The sequence below is a fragment of the Taudactylus pleione genome, unplaced genomic scaffold (genome assembly GCF_031769625.1).
Source record: "Taudactylus pleione unplaced genomic scaffold, aTauple2 ptg000278l, whole genome shotgun sequence".
In the NCBI taxonomy this organism is placed as follows: Eukaryota; Metazoa; Chordata; class Amphibia; order Anura; family Myobatrachidae; genus Taudactylus; species Taudactylus pleione.
The window spans coordinates 9,197,405-9,218,764 of NW_028284680.1; the positions used below are offsets into that span (position 1 = coordinate 9,197,405).

General features: G+C 46.1%; 1 protein-coding gene across 1 annotated transcript in view; it reads right to left on the minus strand.

Annotated features, from left to right (window-relative positions):
• The window catches only part of KIRREL3 (kirre like nephrin family adhesion molecule 3), a 457,331-nt gene extending 436,828 nt beyond the window's left edge, over nt 1–20,503 (minus strand). The window contains exons 1-2 of the mRNA XM_088481884.1: nt 20,487–20,503; nt 16,749–16,805 (exon numbers count right to left, since the gene is read on the minus strand). Coding sequence (XP_088338010.1) covers nt 16,749–16,758 — 10 coding nt within the window. The 5' untranslated portion in view covers nt 16,759–16,805; nt 20,487–20,503. The remainder of the gene's footprint in view (nt 1–16,748; nt 16,806–20,486) is intronic.
• Nucleotides 20,504–21,360: the final 857 nt, after the last annotated feature.

Below are 21,360 nucleotides of genomic sequence, written 5' to 3' on the forward strand. Positions count from 1 at the left end.
ATCCCGGGGTTCTATTCCAAGTGCTCAGCCAATCCAGCACATTCCATCCCGGAGTTCTATGCAAAGTGCTTCACCCAATCCAGCACACTCCATCCCGGAGTACTATGCAAAGTGCTTCACCCAATCCTGCACACTCCATCCTGGAGTTCTATTCCAAGTGCTCACCCAATCCTGCACACTCCATCCCGGAGTTCTATTCCAAGTGCTCACCCAATCCAGCACACTCCATCCCGGAGTTCTATTCCAAGTGCTCACCCAATCCAGCACACTCCATCCCGGAGTTCTATTCCAAGTGCTCACCCAATCCAGCACACTCCATCCCGGAGTTCTATTCCAAGTACTCACCCAATCCAGCATACTCCATCCCGGAGTTCTATTCCAAGTACTCACCCAATCCAGCACACTCCATCCCGGAGTCAGACTCAAGTTCTCACTCCAATCCAGCGTACTCCACCCAGGAGTCACATTCAAGAATCCAATTCTTAATCAGCAAACCTCAGCCCGGACTCTATTTCAAGTTTTAATATTCCTCGTCTAATTCTACAGTTCCAAGTCTACAGTTCTTGTCGACACATTACTTCGTGTACTCCAGAGACTTTTGTGTTATAGTTTTATACAGTATCTTTTGTTGCGCATCTCTGCATAGAGGACATTATTCTCCATCTCATATTAAAGTCCTCATTATGACCAAGAATTACATTAAACCATCTAAATTCAAACTCCCTTCTGGGTCAGGTGCCTCTGTCACTCAACCCAGCTCGGGTCCACTCCTTACAATTTCCAAGTCCGTGACATGGAGATAGCCAGTGGCAGCGCTGTAGCTAGACGGCAGTGCGCCCTGTGCAGCACTGCCGCCCCTCTCACTCCCTCTCCTCCCCCCCTGAGCGCTTACCCTTACTTCCGAGGGGAGGAGGGAGGGCGGGATCCTGCGCCAACATTCACTGTGCGGCACGCACCACTGCCGGAGGTCTCTTCCTGCAGACCTCCGGCGCAGAGAAGTGTGTGGCCGGTGCCGCTGGAGGATTCCGCCCTGTGCGGAGGCACCGGCCGCACCACCCTCCCTACGGCCCTGGCCAGTGGAGACTATTAGCCAGATTTAGGGCTGATCTCCAATTCATAGACATACTGTTCCTTTTAGTCCTGGCAACTTCTCAAACTTACGGATAGTTTCGTTAGAATGTACTGAGTATAAACTTAATTTGCATTAATCATCAACCAAAGTGTACAGAGGGTATTTTTAGATAGCAGCGATATGGGGTCTGTAAAATTATAATATACTGTGTGTATATATATATATATATATATATATATATATATATATATATATATATATATATATATATATATATATATATATGGGACGGGGATGGGAGTGCACAGCATTTATACATAAGGGAAGAGGTGGGGGCCCCAGGTTCGGTTCACAGTGCCAGTGCTAACTTCAGGACCAGGCAGTACTAGACTCTTCCGGGCAGCTCAGACGCGGCCCCCACATGACACGCCGCTATACAGTTATATGGTGATGTGACATGTGGGGGCCAATGCGTTTATTTTTTTCTGTGGTGGACAATGTGTTTGTTATTTTCCGGGGGGGGGTCAATGTGTGTGTACGTGTTTTTATTTCCTGTGGGGGACAATGTGTGTTTTTTTTCTTCTGGTGGGGGACAATGTAGGTGTTTTTCTTCTGGCAGGGGACAATGTGTGTGTGTTTTTTTCCCTGTGGGGGATAATGTGTGTGGTTTTTTTTTTATTTCCTGTGGGGGACAATGTGTGTTTTTTTCTTCTGGCGGGGGACAATGTATGTGTTTTTCTTTTGGTGGGGGTCAATGTGTGTGTTTTTCTTCTGGCGGGGGACAATGTATGTGTTTTTTTTTTCCTGTGGGGGACAATGTATGTGCTTTTTTTTCTGTGGGGGTCAATGTGTGTTTTTCTTCTGGTGGGGGTCAATGTACGTGGTTTTTTTTTTTTCCTGTGGGGGTCAATGTGTGTGTTTTTCTTCTGGTGGGGGACAATGTGTGTGTGTGTGTGTTTTTTTTTTTTCCTGTGGGGGACAATGTGTGTGTTTTTTTTTATTTCCTGTGGGGGTCAATGTGTGTGGTTTTTTTATTTCCTGTGGGGGTCAATGTGTGTTTTTCTTCTGGCGGGGGACAATGCATGTATTTTTTTTCCAGTGGGGGACAATGTGTGTGTTTTTCTTCTGGTGGGGGTCATGGTGTGTGTTTTTTTTATTTCCTGTGGGGGACAATGTATGTGTTTTTCTTATGGCAGGGGACAATGTATGTGGTTTTTTTCTTGTGGGGGACAATGTGTGTGTTTTTCTTCTGGAGGGGGTCATGGTGTGTGTTTGGAGTGGGGTGGAGGGTTAGGTTTAGAGGTTAGGCACTAGGGGGAGGGTTGGGCACTAAGGGAGGAGTGTTAGGTTTAGGTCGCGGGGAGGGAGAGGTTAGGTTCAGGCATTAGGGGGTGTTGATTAGGATTAGGCACAGAGGGATGGTTAAGGAAGGGAGAGGGGCACGGTTAGCATACCGAACAACAAGTGAGGGTATGCTAACCCTATCGCGATGCTGGTGTTGGGATTCTTACAGCCGTTGGGATCCCATACCCAACCCGGGATAGTCATATCAAGAGGGCTCACAAATCATCAATAGATTAAAATTAGATAAAGGATAAACATAGCCAGGGGTGTATCTTGGGGTCCAAGTGCCCCTGGCAAACTAAGGGACTGGCGCCCCCCTCCAATGACTGCTTCTACTTGAAAAAATAAAATAACACACACTGGGGGTAGTTTAATTGAGAGACCTGTAGAAATAGGGAGAATATTTTTTTTTATTTCGCTTTTTAATAAATATATCTTTTACAGAACTTACTCTATTGAAACCCACTATTTACTAATGCCAAAAAACACAGGAAATGCTTGAAAACATAGCATCAAAAACAAACATGCATTATGGGTAAAATAATTTTCAAATATTCAAATTGGACTGTCTACACTGCATTATGCTTTTTTAACTCAGCCATATAATTCACTGGTAAAACAGCCCACATGGGTCCATTCCTATCACACACACAATAATAAAAACAGTCCATAAGGATCATGTCTTAATCCTAACACCTGAGTATCCACAACCTATAAAGATCATGGTCAATTCCCTATACTGAGAAAAAGATAAATATATTAGTACTTACACTGGGGGTAGTTCAACTTACATGCCTGTAGAAATAGGGAGACATATACATATATATATATATATATATATATATTATATATATTTTTTTTTTCCCAGTTATAACACTTACTACATGCAAGCACTGTTTATTAATTTCTATATGTCAACAACACAGGAAAACAAACAAGGTGCATATTGGGCAAGATAATTTGCATATATGCAGATTACCTTGTGAATAGAGCATTGTGGTTGATGTGGTGTTGCACTCTTTTCCTGCAAGGTTGACATATGGGACTTAGTAAGTGGTGATTGGTATGTAGTGGGTATTGTAGGAGAAGAGAGATATTAGAAAAAAAAATTAAAAATTAGTCTCTCTAATTTTAAATGTTTCTGATATAAAGGGATATATAAGAAGCCTGATACACATTAATTATCAATGGAGGACATTGATAAGAGCAGAGGCGATGGAAGGAGACCAGGGATCATTTACTAATGATAGCTGTCTGTGGGACACTGCGCAGAGCAAACAGGAGACCAGTGATCATTTGCTAATGATGTCGGGTGGCCGAGGGCCATCCAGGCCAATAGGAAGATAGTCAGCAGATTGAGGAAAAATATTTGACACAATAAATACCATGTGGTTGATTCGAAGGTCTTATTAATCTGGGACTGAGTAGATGATGGCAGTTTAATAATATATGGTTCCCATTTCTTGTAAAATCGTTTGACACCACGCTGTATGGGCCATATTCAATATGGGAGCGAAAAGTCCGTGCTGGACTTTTCTTTCAGGGGATAAAGCGGGCATGTGCCCAATACTTTATCCCCTGAAAGAAAAGTCCAGCACGGACTTTTCGCTCCCATATTGAATATGGCCCATACAGCGTGGTGTCAAACGATTTTACAATTTCAATTACAAATCAATGTAAACGGGAGCCGGCGGAAAGGTATCGCCGAAAAACTGGAATTTTCGGGAATTGTTCCTGGGACCCCCTAAAGATGTCTAGACATGGGGGATCACTATGGGTACCCCCATTTTTGCCTGCAGAAGGAAGTCGGGGTTTGTAATAGCCGCGGCAGGTGCATAATTGCGGCTATGAAGTAGGGGTGAAGAACAGCACTTAGTTTTGGGGTTTTTTGCAAAAAAACCCCGATGTCCATCAAATTTGGGGTACATGAAAATGGGTGTAAACATATTTTTAAGTTCCTACAGTTATTTTTCAATATTCTGCAAAACTGCACCTGCCGCTACTACCCGCATTCTGTAAAACACCTGCCGCATACATGGGGACCCCTCTGGAATTAATTACAGTACCTTTGAAGTTTGTCCCACTTTTTTTTTTTCACCCCAAAATTAAACATAATTTTTGGGGGTGTCCTAATTTTTTATTTTTTTTTGACACATTTCTTTTTTAGGGGACATTCTCAGGGGTGCAGGCTATTTTTTTTAAGCCTGCATCCCTAAAACCCAACTCTGCACTTTTTTTCGCCATGTAAAACATGGTGAAATGGTATCCCCATTTTTTTACAAAGACTTTTCGTAGCGGCGAAAAGTCTTTGAAATTGAATACGGGGATAATGAAAACTTGCGAAAATGACGTCATTGGCGATTTCGACTTTTCGCTGCCAAATTCAATATGGACCAGTATCTGAAAATGTATCTCTATGATCTAAAGAAATAAGATCTAAAAGAGCAGATTGTAGTTCACTTATTAACCACTTAACTGACGAAACCACTCAGAAATTGTCTTTTTTTTTCTATGAGTAAAGTAAGTCTTTTTTAAAAAAATAAATAAAATCAGTTTGAAATATCGGAACATTGTATCACCACCATCGGAAACATTGTGACTTTAATTTTTACAGCGGCTTCAGGCACACTTTAGGGGGTGAGGTTAATTCACTTTTTCGGCAGACACTCGGGGAGGTTGCAGGCAAGCAGAGGGATCAGAAGGTTCCTCTGAGAGCAGCCGCTGTGGGAAGATTCTCTTCCTGCAGCCTCCCACGCTGTTTATCTGACTGGTCAAAAATACTGCGACCAGATCAGATAACGCACAGCCTGGTGTGGTCGGAAAAATGCGGCCAAGCCAGGCAAGTGGTTAAGGGTGTAGGTTTCTTAACCCATTTGTTAAGGGTGTAGGTTTCTTAACCCATTTTTTTTTGCCACCGTGACAATGTTTGTGAAGATGAGGATGAGGCGATTGATATCAGCCTCCGATCTCCATATGTCAAAATTGGCAAACAAAAACAGAATGGGGTGAAGGGGTGTGATATGTATTACCGGTGGGTGCATGGCCGGCGGTTCAATTCCCGACAGCGGCTACCCGACAGCGCCGGAAATCCCTATCGCCCTAAAGGTAAGTATCGACTAACCTAACACCACTAACCTCCCCCCCTGTGCCTAACCCTAACCCCCCCTTCCCCGCTGCCTACCCCTAAGTCCCCCGGGGGGGGTGTCTAACCCTAACCCTCCCTCCCCCTAGCCCAACCCTAACCCTACATTTAGACGCCTGTCATTTGTCCCTAGTCGGGATAAAGCAGTCTGGAAGCTGGCGGTCGGCATTTAGACCGTCGGGTTCCAGACTACATCCCGGGTGAAGGGATAGGCGAGTATGGAACGATTGGTTAATACAATTCAGAACCTTGTTTCAATAACGACGGACCTTCGAACACGACCAGATGTCATGGACATAATTTGCACCTAAAATATTACATTTTGGACAAGAGCCAGAAGTTTCAGGGAGCACATAATGAAGTTGCAACAGTGAGATATAGGCTCTATGTATGTTTTTCAAATGAATTTCTTGAAGCGCTGAGGAACTTAACGTCTTCAGAATTTTATCTGTGGGGCGTATGATGGCTGAAAAATCTGGTACCTCAGGCAGGTCTTTAGACCAAGCTGAAGAAAGAGATCTCCAGAGACGTGAAGGCTCTTGAGCTATCAAGTCAGGGTAGAGGTGACTAATACGAAACAAATTAGAAGTCAAGAAACGTAACAGTGAACGAAGTGCGACATCAGGAGGAGGGTTCTGAATGCCGGGTTGAGGGGGATTTGCTAGATCTGAAATGTCGTGGTTGGAGATACAGGAAGAAATGAGAATTGGGAATATGGAGTTACGGCCGGCATTTTCGGCATTTTATGAAGTGCTACTTCGTGGGACTTCGGAAAGGTAAGTATGAAAAAAAAAAAAAAGGAATGGGTGCAGGGTCTGCACCCATTATAAATACGTCCCTGTGTTCATTAACCAATCAGTGACAAGAAAAAAGCCACCTGTGAAAAGACCTGGATGTCAGGAAAACCCAAGCCACCCGATTTCCTTGCTTGTATTAAGCGGAGTCGGGATATCGTTGTTTTTTTTAGATTGCCAGATAAATTTAGTGAAGGCTTTGGAGCATATTGAAGTATCTGCCTTGGACATGGCTAGAGGGAGCAATTGGATACAATAAGAAAGGTTGGAAAAGACCACACTCCTGATTAATGCCATTCTCCCAGACAATTAAAGGGGCGAATGTAAACAGTTATTTCATTGGCTTAGAATCTTCCCGACAACCGGAGAGAAATGTAGATTGTAAAGCTGATAATAGATGCTGGGATGTGAATGCCTAAATATTTAATGGATTGGTGTGCAATGTGAAATTGTGATAAAGCAGGTAGCGACAGGAACGCTTGACAAGAGGGAGATAGAGGGAAGATCTCAGATTTTTGGATTTTAATACGATATCCAGAGAAAGAGCTGAATATAACAACAGAATCCATTATAACAGGGATAGACGTAATTGGATTGGATATAAATAGCATCATGTCGTCGGCAAATAGTGAAACTTTCAGCCCCAAGTTGCTCGATACGTATCCCAGAGCAGAAATGAAGTTTGCGTAAGGTAACAGCAAGAGGTTCTAACGCTAAAGCGAGCAACAAAGGGAGTAGGGGGCAACCCTGCCTAGTCCCCCTCTGTATAAGAAAGGGGACGATAAGAAACTGACATAAGAAGAAGGGGATCTATAGAAGGTCTGAATAGGAAAGCCAAATCCTCGGAGAGACTCATAGAGGTGATCCCAGGTCACCAGATCAAACGCTTTTTCTGCGTTAGGTGATAATAGAAACCTGGGATCATCCCCACAAATGCCGCACACAGAAGACACAGTCGCCAGAACCTTACGAATGTTTGTGACGAGTGCCTTCCCCATATAAACCCGGTCTGGTCCCTGTGTACAACCTGAGGTCACGCATGGACGACAGGGAGAAGGTAAGTACCGCAGCTACGTGTGTAGCTGCGATACTAACCGAGGGGACAGATGCTTTTTCGGAGCAGTTATCCCCTCACCGGAGCAATGATAAATTGCTCCGGTGTCACGTTTCCCTCGCTGCGAGTTGGGAAACTTAAGTATCCCTCGCAGCGAGACTATTCCTTAATCATCGGGGGGGGGGGAGCCATAAAGCCTTCGATGATGAATAGGGCCCTTAGTCGAAGAATTAAAGAATGATGTGTGAGGAAGTGGGGTGTCGGGCAATAATATTTTGTAAAACTCATTAGTCAATCCATCTGCACCTGAGGCTTTAACAGTTTCTTGCTGTTTAAATAACGGCCTCGACATCTTCGGTGGTCACAGGAGTGTAAGCAAAGAAGTGATTTTCTCAGGCGTGATTTGTGGTAGGGGGAGGTCGTTTGAATCCACTTCTAAATCACCTCCAGGTGAGGTAAGGGGGCCAGGAAGTGGTGGTGAGTGAGGGGTATTTCTGTCGGTGAGGTATGGGGTAATTTCTAATATGAGCGGAGCGTAGTTAGCTGGGGGTTGGTATACTCCTGCCCCTCATTACAAAACGCACAGTGATATGTAGATACCCCTCCCTCCATGACTGTTATGAGCGGTGGGTATAAAGGTGTGAGTTAATACATATCCCTTCCCCTCGTTACAGTACACACAGTGATATGTAGATACCCCTCCCTCCATGTCTATTATGAGAAGGTGGGCAGTAAGCTGTGGGTTGCTACACCCCTGCCCCTTATTACAGTACACACAGTGATATGTAGATACCCCTCCCTCAATATCTATTATGAGCGGTGGGTTGGTAGGTGGAAAATGCATTTTTATTATAGGGTAGCAAAGTGTTCCAGAGTAATGATATATATCTGAGGTGATTTTGTTCTGCTTTTAATGGACTATCAGGAGACACTCACGAATTCAGTGTTTAGAGATGGGAAAAGCTCTGTAGAAAATATTACACCGCGCACAAATCCCCCGTCGGTCCATTAAAGGTAGAAGAACCCGTGATGAATCCGCACTTGCACAGGATCAATTTGGTTACTAAAACAGCCTTTTAACAAACATTTGACAAAGCGCTATGCTGCATATGAAAAGCCTTACATTTAGCTGCAATTGCAAAGAGTGTGATAAGTAGGCCCCTAAGAGTGGCTGCGGAAAGGAAGGAGTCGTCACAGAGTGTCGGGAAGGAAGATCTCTAATTGCCTCCGTGTACCTGACTGATAGAGATGCACTTGCTGTACTCGGTGATTGATATAGTGTAAGAATAAATGTGGGGGGGGTACGAATCTGTTTACAGTAATTGATGTATTTTCACATATCTAACTGTGAGAAAGGCGCAGGCAACAGCAAGCGCAGACAGGCACAGGGAATTGTTAGGAAGAGACAGTTAACCCTTCAGATGCATCATCTGGCATAGGGGAAATGTCCGTCAGCTGTAGAATCTGTACTAATTGATGCCAGAAGGCAGCTTGGCCTGGCAGGGACGTTGTGCCAGTCTGATGCACTGTAATGTGGCAGCTCTTACACTGCCCCAACTTCTTATCGTGTAACCGACCACGAGGAGGGTGCAGCAGCCTTTATCTGCCAAACACATGGTCGTATGAGAGTTGATCCCTATAGTTACATTATCACATATAATATATAAGACGCTTGGAGTGAAAGCTGTTGGTTAGCATTATAGTGGGGGGGACCCCCTGAATTGTGGAGAAACCCTTAAGAAACTGGTCATCCATCCTGGAAGACCTAAAGGTGCACAGCTAACCTCAGCAGTGGCTACATAGTTGTTACTACTGCAGTTATATACTGTACTGTAGGACAGACCTAGAGACAAAGCGGTGACTCCTTATGTTGCATTATGAGGTCACAGAGCTCCTCAGTCACTTTCAGTAACCTCCTTACATACAGGCACGGAGTGCATTAGCCCCTATGTAATGGGCAGCATTTATATAATGTGTGTCTAATGGATTTCACAAATAGGGCAACAAAAGCAGCCTGCAGGGAGCAGGGGATGTAGTTTGGAAGCCGCCGGTCTAAATCCCGACCGCCAGCTTCCAGACGTTCTAATCCCGGCGTGGTACTAATGACAGGCGTCTAGATCTAGACGCCTGTCATTAACCAGACGCCGGAAGACCGACGCCCGGCATCCCGATCGAAGTGATGCCGGGCGCGGACAGCCACGGGGTTGTTGGGGGTCGGGTTAGGTTTAGGGCTCCCAGGGGGGACTTAGGGTTAGGTACCCCCCGGGAGGTTAGGGTTAGGCTAGGGGAAGGGGGGGTTAGGCACTTGGGGGGGAGGTTAGGGTTAGGCCCCCCTAAGGGAGGGTTAGAGGGGGGGAATTAGGTGAGCGATACTTACCTTAGGGACGATCAGGATTTTCACCCTTGCCGGGCTGCCGCTGTCGGGAGCAGGGGCGATAGTCCATGTTGGAGACCAAGAGATTAGCAACTAGTCATTAAAACAAGGTGCCTGAGTCAGAAAGCTGAACTCCGGCCTGTGGAATGAAGACTGATGTTCCTATTATCTGCATAAGCAAACGCGGGGGAGGGGTCATCTTTTAAAATGTGTCAGCCAGTAATGAATATACTTGTGCACCAACTGATTATACCATCTGTAGGGTCAAACATTAATACTGTATAATAATACACTATCCAGTGCATAAGGAGACTAAGAGGGGTATTCAATATGAAAGGTTAACTTCCCTGGCGAAGTTAACGTTTCATATCGGAGTTTTTTTCTGCGTAAAGGTATGGTGCGCGCTCCCGCTTATCCCCGTATTCAAAATAAAATTAACGAAAACGGGAAACTCCGAAGTTGGATTTGCGTAAAGTTACGAATTTTTCCTTAAAATAATTGTAAGACCCCCCTAAAGTTGTAAAAACATAGGGGAACACTATGGGTACCCCCTTTTTAGCCTTTAATTGAAAGTCGGGGATTTAAATAGCCGCAGCAGGGGATTTAAATAGCCGCAGACATTGAAGAAGTGATGCAAAAGAGCACTTAGGTTATTTTTTTCATTTTTTTAAGTGGCCCCATCAAATTTGGGGTACGTGAAAATGGGTACTAGCATATTTTGGTGTCCCTAAAGTAATTTTTTAAAAATTCTGCATTTGTGCACCTGCCGCTATAAATCTATTCTAGAAAACACGTACCGCATACTTGCAGAATAGCCCTGAACCTATTTCCCTATTGTTTAACAGTTTTTTCCCTTTTTTTTTTTTTGCACCCCAATTTTTAAATTAATTTTTTGGGGTGTCCCTATTTTTTTAAAAAAACTTTTTTTGACACAGTTCTTTTTTAACTGTCAATCTCAGGGGTGCAGGCTATTTTTTTTAAGCATGCACCCCCTAAACCCAAATTCTGCACAATTTTTTCGACACCTATTCAATGGTGAAAAGTTATCACCGTTTTTTATCAAAGACTTTTCAAAACTGCGATAAGTCTTTGAAATTGAATACGGTGTAAAACGAAAACAAGTGATATTAACGCAAAAACGTTAAAAAGTGCGATATTAACGCAAAAAACGATGTTACCGCACCCATATTGAATACTCCTATAAATCTGTATATCTACGTCCAGGGCGGTGCTAGGATCTGCTGCTGCTCCCCCAGATTCCCCCGGACTTGCCCCCATGCTCTGGAATGGAGCCCAATTCTGAAATAAAACCATACGGCTCAGGCAGGATGGCCCTACTGCCGCATCTTCGTATGCCGTACATTATAGCAGGGTAAGTGCTGATTATGCCCTCTTCATGGCCTGGCCACACTTGCTTGGAAACTCCCCTCTAGAAATCCTGTGTTTGCTCATGACCTGGACTATCAGTGGACAGTGCTGCCTACAGTGTGTTGGGCCTGTCGGCATACAGTATACTGTTGATTGACTTAGCAGATGTTGGTAAAAAGTCTTCAACACAAGTTAACAAAATTTTAGGGCTTGCACTAAGTAAGGAAAGCAGAAACACAACACTAATACACTGCTAAAATGTTTCCAGGTTTTAGTCTGAGGTTTATGGGCAAAGTTTCATTCTAAACATTCAGTTAATGTGTTCTGTATTTTGTTTCTGTTGAACCGTAATATTAAAGTTTTCCACATTTCTTGTGATTTCATGGGAAGGATGACCCAAGGCTATTGTAAACAAGAGTAACACTGTATTGGAGCCATGGTAATATGGTTTTGCTCAGCACCAGCTGAAGATTAGAAATAAAAGAGTTTTATTACAGCAAAATGACTCCGTAAAACCGTCAGCTAATGCTATGGTGGTCCAGGCTAGTACACCCCGGCTTATCCCTTCTACCCAGGCCCTGTAATGTGCCAATAACTTGAAGTGAGCTTGAGCGGAGTGTGAGTACAGGAGCACAGATTAAATTAAACTGCGTGCAGCATTACAAGATGACGCATAATGGACCACGTGTATGGAAGTCTGCTCTGGCCACACGCATAGTATAAATGTAAAAGGGCAGTTTAGCTAGGACATGCAGTATACAGTACATTGCACATACAGTAGTCTGGGATTTGCTCTTTTCTTTTTTATTTAATCTTAAAATTGTATTGAAAAATCAGAAAAAAACAAATACATAACTAATAAAGACTTAAAGACAATAAAAGGGTAAATGTCAAAACTAATTGTACACATACTGCACATAAGCAAAGAATAAAAGGCTAATATATAAAATATAACATACAGTTACATAGCATGTATTTACTCTTTTCCCACCTTATCCTGCACATAGTGGTATATGTATGTAGTGGATGAGTGGCTAGGGAGATGTGTATGTAGGGGTGTGTGGGTAGGGGATGAGTGGCTAGGGGATGTGTATGTAGGGGTGTGTGGGTAGGGTATGAGTGGCTAGGGAGATGTGTATGTAGGGGTGTGTGGGTAGGGGATGAGTAGCTAGGGGGATGTGTATGTAGGGGTGTGTGGGTAGGGGATGAGTGGCTAGGGGGATGTGTATGTAGAGGTGTGTGGGTAGGGGATGAGTGGCTAGGGGGATGTGTATGTAGGGGTGTGTGGGTAGGGGATGAGTGGCTAGGGGATGTGTATGTAGGGGTGTGTGGGTAGGGTATGAGTGGCTAGGGAGATGTGTATGTAGGGGTGTGTGGGTAGGGGATGAGTGGCTAGGGGGATTTGTATGTAGAGGTGTGTGGGTAGGGGATGAGTGGCTAGGGAGATGTGTATGTAGGGGTGTGTGGGTAGGGGATGAGTGGCTAGGGGATGTGTATGTAGGGGTGTGTGGGTAGGGGATGAGTGGCTAGGGGGATGTGTATGTAGAGGTGTGTGGGTAGGGGATGAGTGGCTAGGGGGATGTGTATGTAGGGGTGTGTGGGTAGGGGATGAGTGGCTAGGGGGATGTGTATATAGGGATGTGTATGTAGGGGATGAGTGGCCAGGGGATGTGTATGTAGGGATGTGTATGTAGGGGATGAGTGGCCAGGGGGATATGTATGTAGGAGTGTGTGGGTAGGAGATGAGTGGCTAGGGGGATGTGTATGTAGAGGTGTGTAGCTAGGGGATGAGTGGCTAGGGGGATGTGTATGTAGTGGAGTGTCGGTAGGGGATGAGTGGCTAGGAGGATGTGTATGTAGAGTTGTGTGGGTAGGGGATGAGTGGCTAGGGGGATGTGTATGTAGGGGATGAGTGGCTAGGGGGATGTGTATGTAGGGGATGAGTGGCTAGGGGGATGTGTATGTAGTGGTGTGTAGGTAGGGGATGAGTGGCTAGGGGGATGTGTATGTAGGGATGTGTATGTAGGGGATGAGTGGCTAGGGGGATGTGTATGTAGGGCATGAGTGGCTAGGGGGATGTGTATGTAGGGGTGTGTGGGTAGGGGATGAGTGGCTAGGAGGATGTGTATGTAGAGTTGTGTGGGTAGGGGATGAGTGGCTAGGGGGATGTGTATGTAGGGGATGAGTGGCTAGGGGGATGTGTATGTAGGGGATGAGTGGCTAGGGGGATGTGTATGTAGTGGTGTGTAGGTAGGGGATGAGTGGCTAGGGGGATGTGTATGTAGGGATGTGTATGTAGGGGATGAGTGGCTAGGGGGATGTGTATGTAGGGCATGAGTGGCTAGGGGGATGTGTATGTAGGGGTGTGTGGGTAGGGGATGAGTGGCTAGGGGGATGTGTATGTAGGGGTGTGTGGGTAGGGGATGAGTGGCTAGGGGGATGTGTATGTAGGGGTGTGTGGGTAGGGGATGAGTGGCTAGGGGGATGTGTATGTAGGGGTGTGTGGGTAGGGGATGAGTGGCTAGGGGGATATGTATGTAGGTGTGTGTGTAGGGGATGAGTGGCTAGGGGGATGTGTATGTAGGGGATGAGTGGCTAGGGGGATGTGTATATAGGGGTGTGTAGGTAGGGGGATGTGTATGTAGGGATGTGTATGTAGGGGATGAGTGGCTAGGGGGATGTGTATGTAGGGGTGTGTAGGTAGGGGATGAGTGGCTAGGGGGATGTGTATGTAGGGGTGTGTATGTAGGGGATGAGTGGCTAGGGGGATGTGTATGTAGGGATGTGTATGTAGGGGATGAGTGGCTAGGGGGATTTGTATGGAGGGATGTGTATGCAGGGGATGAGTGGCTAGGGGGATGTGTAGGTAGGGGATGAGTGGCTAGGGGGATGTGTATGTAGGGATGTGTATGTAGGGGATGAGTGGCTAGGGGGATGAGTGGCTAGGGGGATGTGTATGCAGGGGTGTGTGGGTAGGGGATGAGTAGCTAGGGGGATGTGTATGTACTGGTGTGTGGGTAGGGGATGAGTGGCTAGGGGGATATGTATGTAGGTGTGTGTGTAGGGGATGAGTGGCTAGGGGGATGAGTGGCTAGGGGGATGTGTATGTAGAGGTGTGTTGGTAGGGGATGAGTGGCTAGGGGGATGTGTATGTAGAGGTGTGTGGGTAGGGGATGAGCGGCTAGGGGGATGTGTATGTAGGAGATGAGTGGCTAGGGCAGTGTTGGCTAACCTTGACACTCCAGCTGTTGTGGAACTATATATCCCAGCATGCCCTGCCACAGTTTTAGCATGCCCTAATAGCAAAACTGTAGCAGTGCATGCTGGGTTATGTAGTTCCATAACAGCTGGAGTGTCAAGGTTAGCCAACACTGGGCTAGGGGGATGTGAATGTAGAGGTGTGTGGGTAGGGGATTAGTGGCTAGGGGGATGTGTATGTAGGGGATTAGTGGCTAGGAGGATGTGTATGTAGGGGATGAGTGGCTAGGGGGATGTGTATGTAGGGGTGTGTGGGTAGGGGATGAGTGGCTAGGGGGATGTGTATGTAGGGGTGTGTGGGTAGGGGATGAGTGGCTAGGGGGATGTGTATGTAGTGGTGTGTGGGTAGGGGATGAGTGGCTAGGGGGATGTGTATGTAGGGGTGTGTGGGTAGGGGATGAGTGGCTAGGGGGATGTGTATGTAGGGGTGTGTGGGTAGGGGATGAGTGGCTAGGGGGATGTGTATGTAGGGGTGTGTGGGTAGGGGATGAGTGGCTAGGAGGATGTGTGGGTAGGGGATGAGTGGCTAGGGGGATGTGTATGTAGTGGTGTGTGGGTAGGGGATGAGTGGCTAGGGGATGTGTATGTAGAGGTGTGTGGGTAGGGGATGAGTGGCTAGGGGAATGTGTATGTAGTGGTGTGTGGGTAGGGGATGAGTGGCTAGGAGGATGTGTATGTAGGGGTGTGTGGGTAGGGGATGAGTGGCTAGGGGGATGTGTGTGTAGGGGATGAGTGGCTAGGGGGATGTGTATGTAGAGGTGTGTAGGTAGGGGATGAGTGGCTAGGGGGATGTGTATGTAGGGATGTGTATGTAGGGGATGAGTGGCTAGGAGGATGTGTATGTAGGGATGTGTATGTAGGGGATGAGTGGCTAGGGGGATGTGTATGTAGGGATGTGTATGTAGGGGATGTGGCTAGGGGGATGTGTATGTAGGGATGTGTATGTAGGGGATGAGTGGCTAGGGGGATGTGTAGGTAGGGGATGAGTGGCTAGGGGGATGTGAATGTAGAGGTGTGTGGGTAGGGGATTAGTGGCTAGGAGGATGTGTATGTAGGGGATGAGTGGCTAGGGGGATGTGTATGTAGGGGTGTGTGGGTAGGGGATGAGTGGCTAGGGGGATGTGTATGTAGGGGTGTGTGGGTAGGGGATGAGTGGCTAGGGGGATGTGTATGTAGTGGTGTGTGGGTAGGGGATGAGTGGCTAGGGGAATGTGTATGTAGTGGTGTGTGGGTAGGGGATGAGTGGCTAGGAGGATGTGTGGGTAGGGGATGAGTGGCTAGGGGGATGTGTATGTAGTGGTGTGTGGGTAGGGGATGAGTGGCTAGGGGATGTGTATGTAGAGGTGTGTGGGTAGGGGATGAGTGGCTAGGGGAATGTGTATGTAGTGGTGTGTGGGTAGGGGATGAGTGGCTAGGAGGATGTGTATGTAGGGGTGTGTGGGTAGGGGATGAGTGGCTAGGGGGATGTGTGTGTAGGGGATGAGTGGCTAGGGGGATGTGTATGTAGAGGTGTGTAGGTAGGGGATGAGTGGCTAGGGGGATGTGTAGGTAGGGGTGTGTAGGTAGGGGATGAGTGGCTAGGGGGATGTGTATGTAGGGATGTGTATGTAGGGGATGAGTGGCTAGGGGGATGTGTATGTAGGGATGTGTATGTAGGGGATGAGTGGCTAGGGGGATGTGTATGTAGGGATGTGTATGTAGGGATGTGTATGTAGGGGATGAGTGGCTAGGGGGATGTGTATGTAGGGATGTGTATGTAGGGGGTGTGTGGCTAGGGGGATGTGTATGTAGGGGTGTGTAGGTAGGGGATGAGTGGCTAGGGGGATGTGTATGTAGGGATGTGTATGTAGGGGATGAGTGGCTAGGGGGATGTGTATGTAGGGGATGAGTGGCTAGGGGGATGTGTATGTAGGGATGTGTATGTAGGGGGTGTGTGGCTAGGGGGATGTGTATGTAGGGAAGTGTATGTAGGGGGTGTGTGGCTAGGGGGATGTGTATGTAGGGATGTGTATGTAGGGGATGAGTGGCTAGGGGGATGTGTATGTAGGGATGTGTATGTAGGGGATGAGTGGCTAGGGGGATGTGTATGTAGGGATGTGTATGTAGGGGATGAGTGGCTAGGGGGATGTGTATGTAGGGGTGTGTGGCTAGAGGGATGTGTATGTAGGGATGTGTATGTAGGGGATGAGTGGCTAGGGGGATGTGTATGTAGGGGATGAGTGGCTAGGGGGATGTGTATGTAGGGGCATGTGTTCGGCAAGGCTACAGATACCTATAACCAGCCACTGTTGTCACAACAAATACAGATCTGTCCTAATAGCAATGAGAGGAAAGACACTCACCTTCAGACATTTTACGGAACTTATCCTTTGAGGTAAAACCCAGAGCCAGACCGAATTCTGAAACAACATAAATATAAGCAAATTAATCACTGCAGACACACAAATACATTTAATACTAAAACAATAGTGAACAGTTTAAACATAGAAATTAATTATAGTGGTTTCACATTATCACAAATGAAGTCTGAATAAACTTTAATACACTAAATAAATCATTCACCTAAAGTGCACCACAAAACATATAATCTTTGCACTGGTGAGTCTTGATGGTACGCCCAACACAAATTAAGCTGCACCTCCCCTACACACACACGCACACACTCAGGTGCACCTCCCCACACACACACACATACTAAGGTGCACCTCCCCTACACACACACACATACTAAGGTGCACCTCCCCTACACACACACACATACTAAGGTGCACCTCCCCTACACACACACACACACACACACACACACACACACACATACTAAGGTGCACCTCCCCTACACACACACACATACTAAGGTGCACCTCCCCTGCACACACATACACATACTAAGGTGCACCTCCCCTACACAGACACTGTACAGAGTACCTCCCCTACACACACACACACTGTAAGCTGCACCTCCCCACACACACACGCACACACACACACACTCAGGTGCACCTCCCCACACACACTGTAAGGTGCACCTCCCCTACACATACACACATACTAAGGTGCACCTCCCCTACACATACACACATACTAAGGTGCACCTCCCCTACACATACACACATACTAATGTGCACCTCCCCTACACATACACACATACTAAGGTGTACCTCCCCTACACATACACACATACTAAGGTGCACCTCCCCTACACATACACACATACTAATGTGCACCTCCCCTACACATACACACATACTAAGGTGTACCTCCCCTACACACACACTGTAAGGTGTACCTCCCCTACACACACACTGTAAGGTGCACCTCCCCTACACACACACTGTAAGGTGCGCCTCTGCTACACACACTGTAAAGTATACCTCCCCTATACACACTGTAAGGTGTACCTCTCCTACACACACACTGTAAGGTGCACCTCCCCTACACACACACTGTAAGGTGCACCTCCCCTACACACACACTGTAAGGTGCACCTCCCCTACACACACACTGTAAGGTGTACCTCCCCTACACACACACACTGTAAGGTGCGCCTCCCCTACACACACACTGTAAGGTGCGCCTCCGCTACACACACACTGTAAGGTGTACCTCCCCTATATACACTGTAAGGTGCACCTCCCCTACACACACACTGTAAGGTGCACCTCCCCTACACACACACTGTAAGGTGCACCTCCCCTACACACACACACTGTAAGATGTACCTCCCCTACACATACACACTTTAAGGTGCACCTCCCCTACACACACACTGTAAGCTGCACCTCCCCCTACACACACACTGTAAGGTGTACCTCCCCACACACTGTAAGGTGTACCTCCCCTACACACACACACTGTAAGGTGCACCTCCCCTACACACACACTTTAAGATGTACCTCCCCTACACACACACACTTTAAGGTGCACCTCCCCTACACACACACTGTAAGCTGCACCTCCCCCTACACACACACTGTAAGGTGTACCTCCCCACACACACACACTGTAAGGTGTACCTCCCCACACACACACACTGTAAGGTGTACCTCCCCTACACACACACACTGTAAGGTGCACCTCCCCTACACACACACACTGTAAGGTGCACCTCCCCTACACACACACACTGTAAGGTGTACCTCCCCTACACACACACTGTAAGGTGCGCCTCCCCTACACACGCGACTAAGAACCATGATATATTCTGGCTCACAAAGCCTACTTGCTATTTGTCTATTTTATACATGGTTTTGGAAAGGATTTCAAAAGAAAGTAATTGGAGGGCAAAGCCGTGTTCCCCCCTTTGGTTTATGTCTTAGATGGTTACCCAGAGTCTGAGCCTGCAAAGCCGAGCAGCGGATCTTTGAAAAAAGTACTTTTATATAAACTGAACCTTCCGCAATATTGGACTTTTTACATGTCTAAGGAAGGTAGCACAGTATTGATTGTGCATGTGTTATTCATCAAAGGTATTTTTGGCTTAGCTGCAAATGAAAGGCAGGCCTTGTATAAGGATAGGGGAATGTGGGGGGACGAGGCAAATGGGACAGGTCCTACTCCATTCATCAGCACTTTTATTATTATCATTAATAATCATTATTTATAGGACACCACAAGTGGACCGCATCACTTCAAGCGGTTCTAGCAGAAGTCTAAAGTGTGAACATTGGGTCGGAAACACTGCCGATCACAACTGTGAATGCAACAGCGATTACGCATGCAGTTCAAGTGCGATAGTATGCTAATCCTTTGCGATCGCTATGACGCCTACATTACCTTACACACATCTGCAATGTTTAGCAAGAGTGCAAAGCCATCAGTACAATGGAGTACCATCGCAGCCTCACGCACACTTGCACAGGCTCTGACCTAATTTAGGAATTGCTAACCTCGGCGCACGCTATGAGTCCTTAAGCTGTGTACGGCATCGCAGTGGATAATTTCTGCATGCCCATTCAACGGCGTTCAAACGCACTGGGACGCCTGCATTTCCCCGACCACTCTCCCGTCACCTCCCACAAATGGCACTTCCTCTCAATCACTCTGCGATGGGTCTTCGTAGTCAATGCCAGCGCAGTCCCAATCGCAGTGGCCAGTTTGCGCACTGCGATGCATACGCATGCACAGTGCGCAACAATAGGCCGATTGCGTGCGTAATCGCGGTTATGATCGGTAGTGAATCAGGCCCACTGGTTGCGCATACTATTCCTCCAAAAAAATAAAGTATTGAGTTGATAAGATGATCTGCAGAAATATTATTCAATAAAAGCACAAAGCAAATTCTATCCCAATTATTAACCATATAAAACATGAGACACAACTATCAGTATATTCACACTGGTAACATCTGGAACTTAATTGCATCAAGGGCTTCTCTGGTGGGAGGTGAACAACATTCATGACCTTAGTGTCACAGAGTAGAATACTGTTGTAAGAGGGAGCTTCAAACAAAAAGTATGGTGGTCGCTCACATCAACTTAATGACATTGCACAGGTGCTCGTAAAGGGTGGGGTTTACACTGAGCTACAGAAAAAAAAGGGATTTTCCCTCCAGCACACTGCAGCAAAAACAAAAATACTTGAATCCTACATGATAATAGAAATTCAGAGGTATTGGTTTACATACATTTGCAAATATATGAATAAGCGCTGGGCCAAACGTCAAGGCTCCTCTATACCAGCGTCCCTAACATTATGGGGTTCACGTCTGAGACGCAGGGAACCCCAAAAGAATCCAGCCAAGGACCATCCCCAGGGCATCACACGAATAATGGAAAAAAGGGTGAAAGTGAAGTGTAAAGTATAGTTGTGTAAAGATAAATCAATAAGTGTTAATGGTAAGGGGTTAAAATGACATAAATAATAGACAAACAAATAGAAAGGTGATAAAAAAATTTCTATGTGAATTAAGTGGTGATGCCCTGAAAAAAGGTCCAGCCAGAGCAAGCCTGGGGGCCCCACACCCAAACGCTCACCCCAAAATAATTGTTGCTACCTAATAGTAGCACCCACTCTGGGTCATATAATTACAAATTAATGTACTGCATAATAACAGCACATGTATAAGCTGAGAGCAGACTCACCTAGAAGGTACCCCAGAAACCTCCTAATGGCACTATTCAGACCAACACATCCTCCCAATGCTGGCTCCTTTCATGCCTCACAGAACTACAAACAAAAAGTATGGTGGTCGCTCACATCAACTTAATGACATTGCACAGGTGCTCGTAAAGGGTGGGGTTTACACTGAGCTACAGAAAAAAAAAGGGATTTTCCCTCCAGCACACTGCAGCAAAAACAAAAATACTTGAATCCTACATGATAATAGAAATTCAGAAATTTTTTTATCACCTTTCTATTTGTTTGTCTATTATTTATGTCATTTTAACCCCTTACCATTAACACTTATTGATTTATCTTTACACAACTATACTTTACACTTCACTTTCACCCTTTTTTCCATTATTCGTGTGATGCCCTGGGGATGGTCCTTGGCTGGATTCTTTTGGGGTTCCCTGCGTCTCAGACGTGAACCCCATAATGTTAGGGACGCTGGTATAGAGGAGCCTTGACGTTTGGCCCAGCGCTTATTCATATATTTGCAAATGTATGTAAACCAATACCTCTGAATTTCTATTATCATGTAGGATTCAAGTATTTTTGTTTTTGCTGCAGTGTGCTGGAGGGAAAATCCCTTTTTTTTTTTCTGTAAGAGGGAGCTTGTTTTAATAGGAATGTAAATACTGCTATTATATTCCCACTATTCCCTCTCAAGAAAGTGTCTTTCTATGTAGCGAAACGCGTCATGGTAGAAACTATCTGCTACATGAACTTGGACAGCTATTGTATATAAACTGATTTCTTTCCTGGAACACACATTGAGCAAAACGTCTCAACAGTGTATAACAGCTACATCTGGAAGTAGTAAGACCGGAGGATATAATTGCATTCTACATA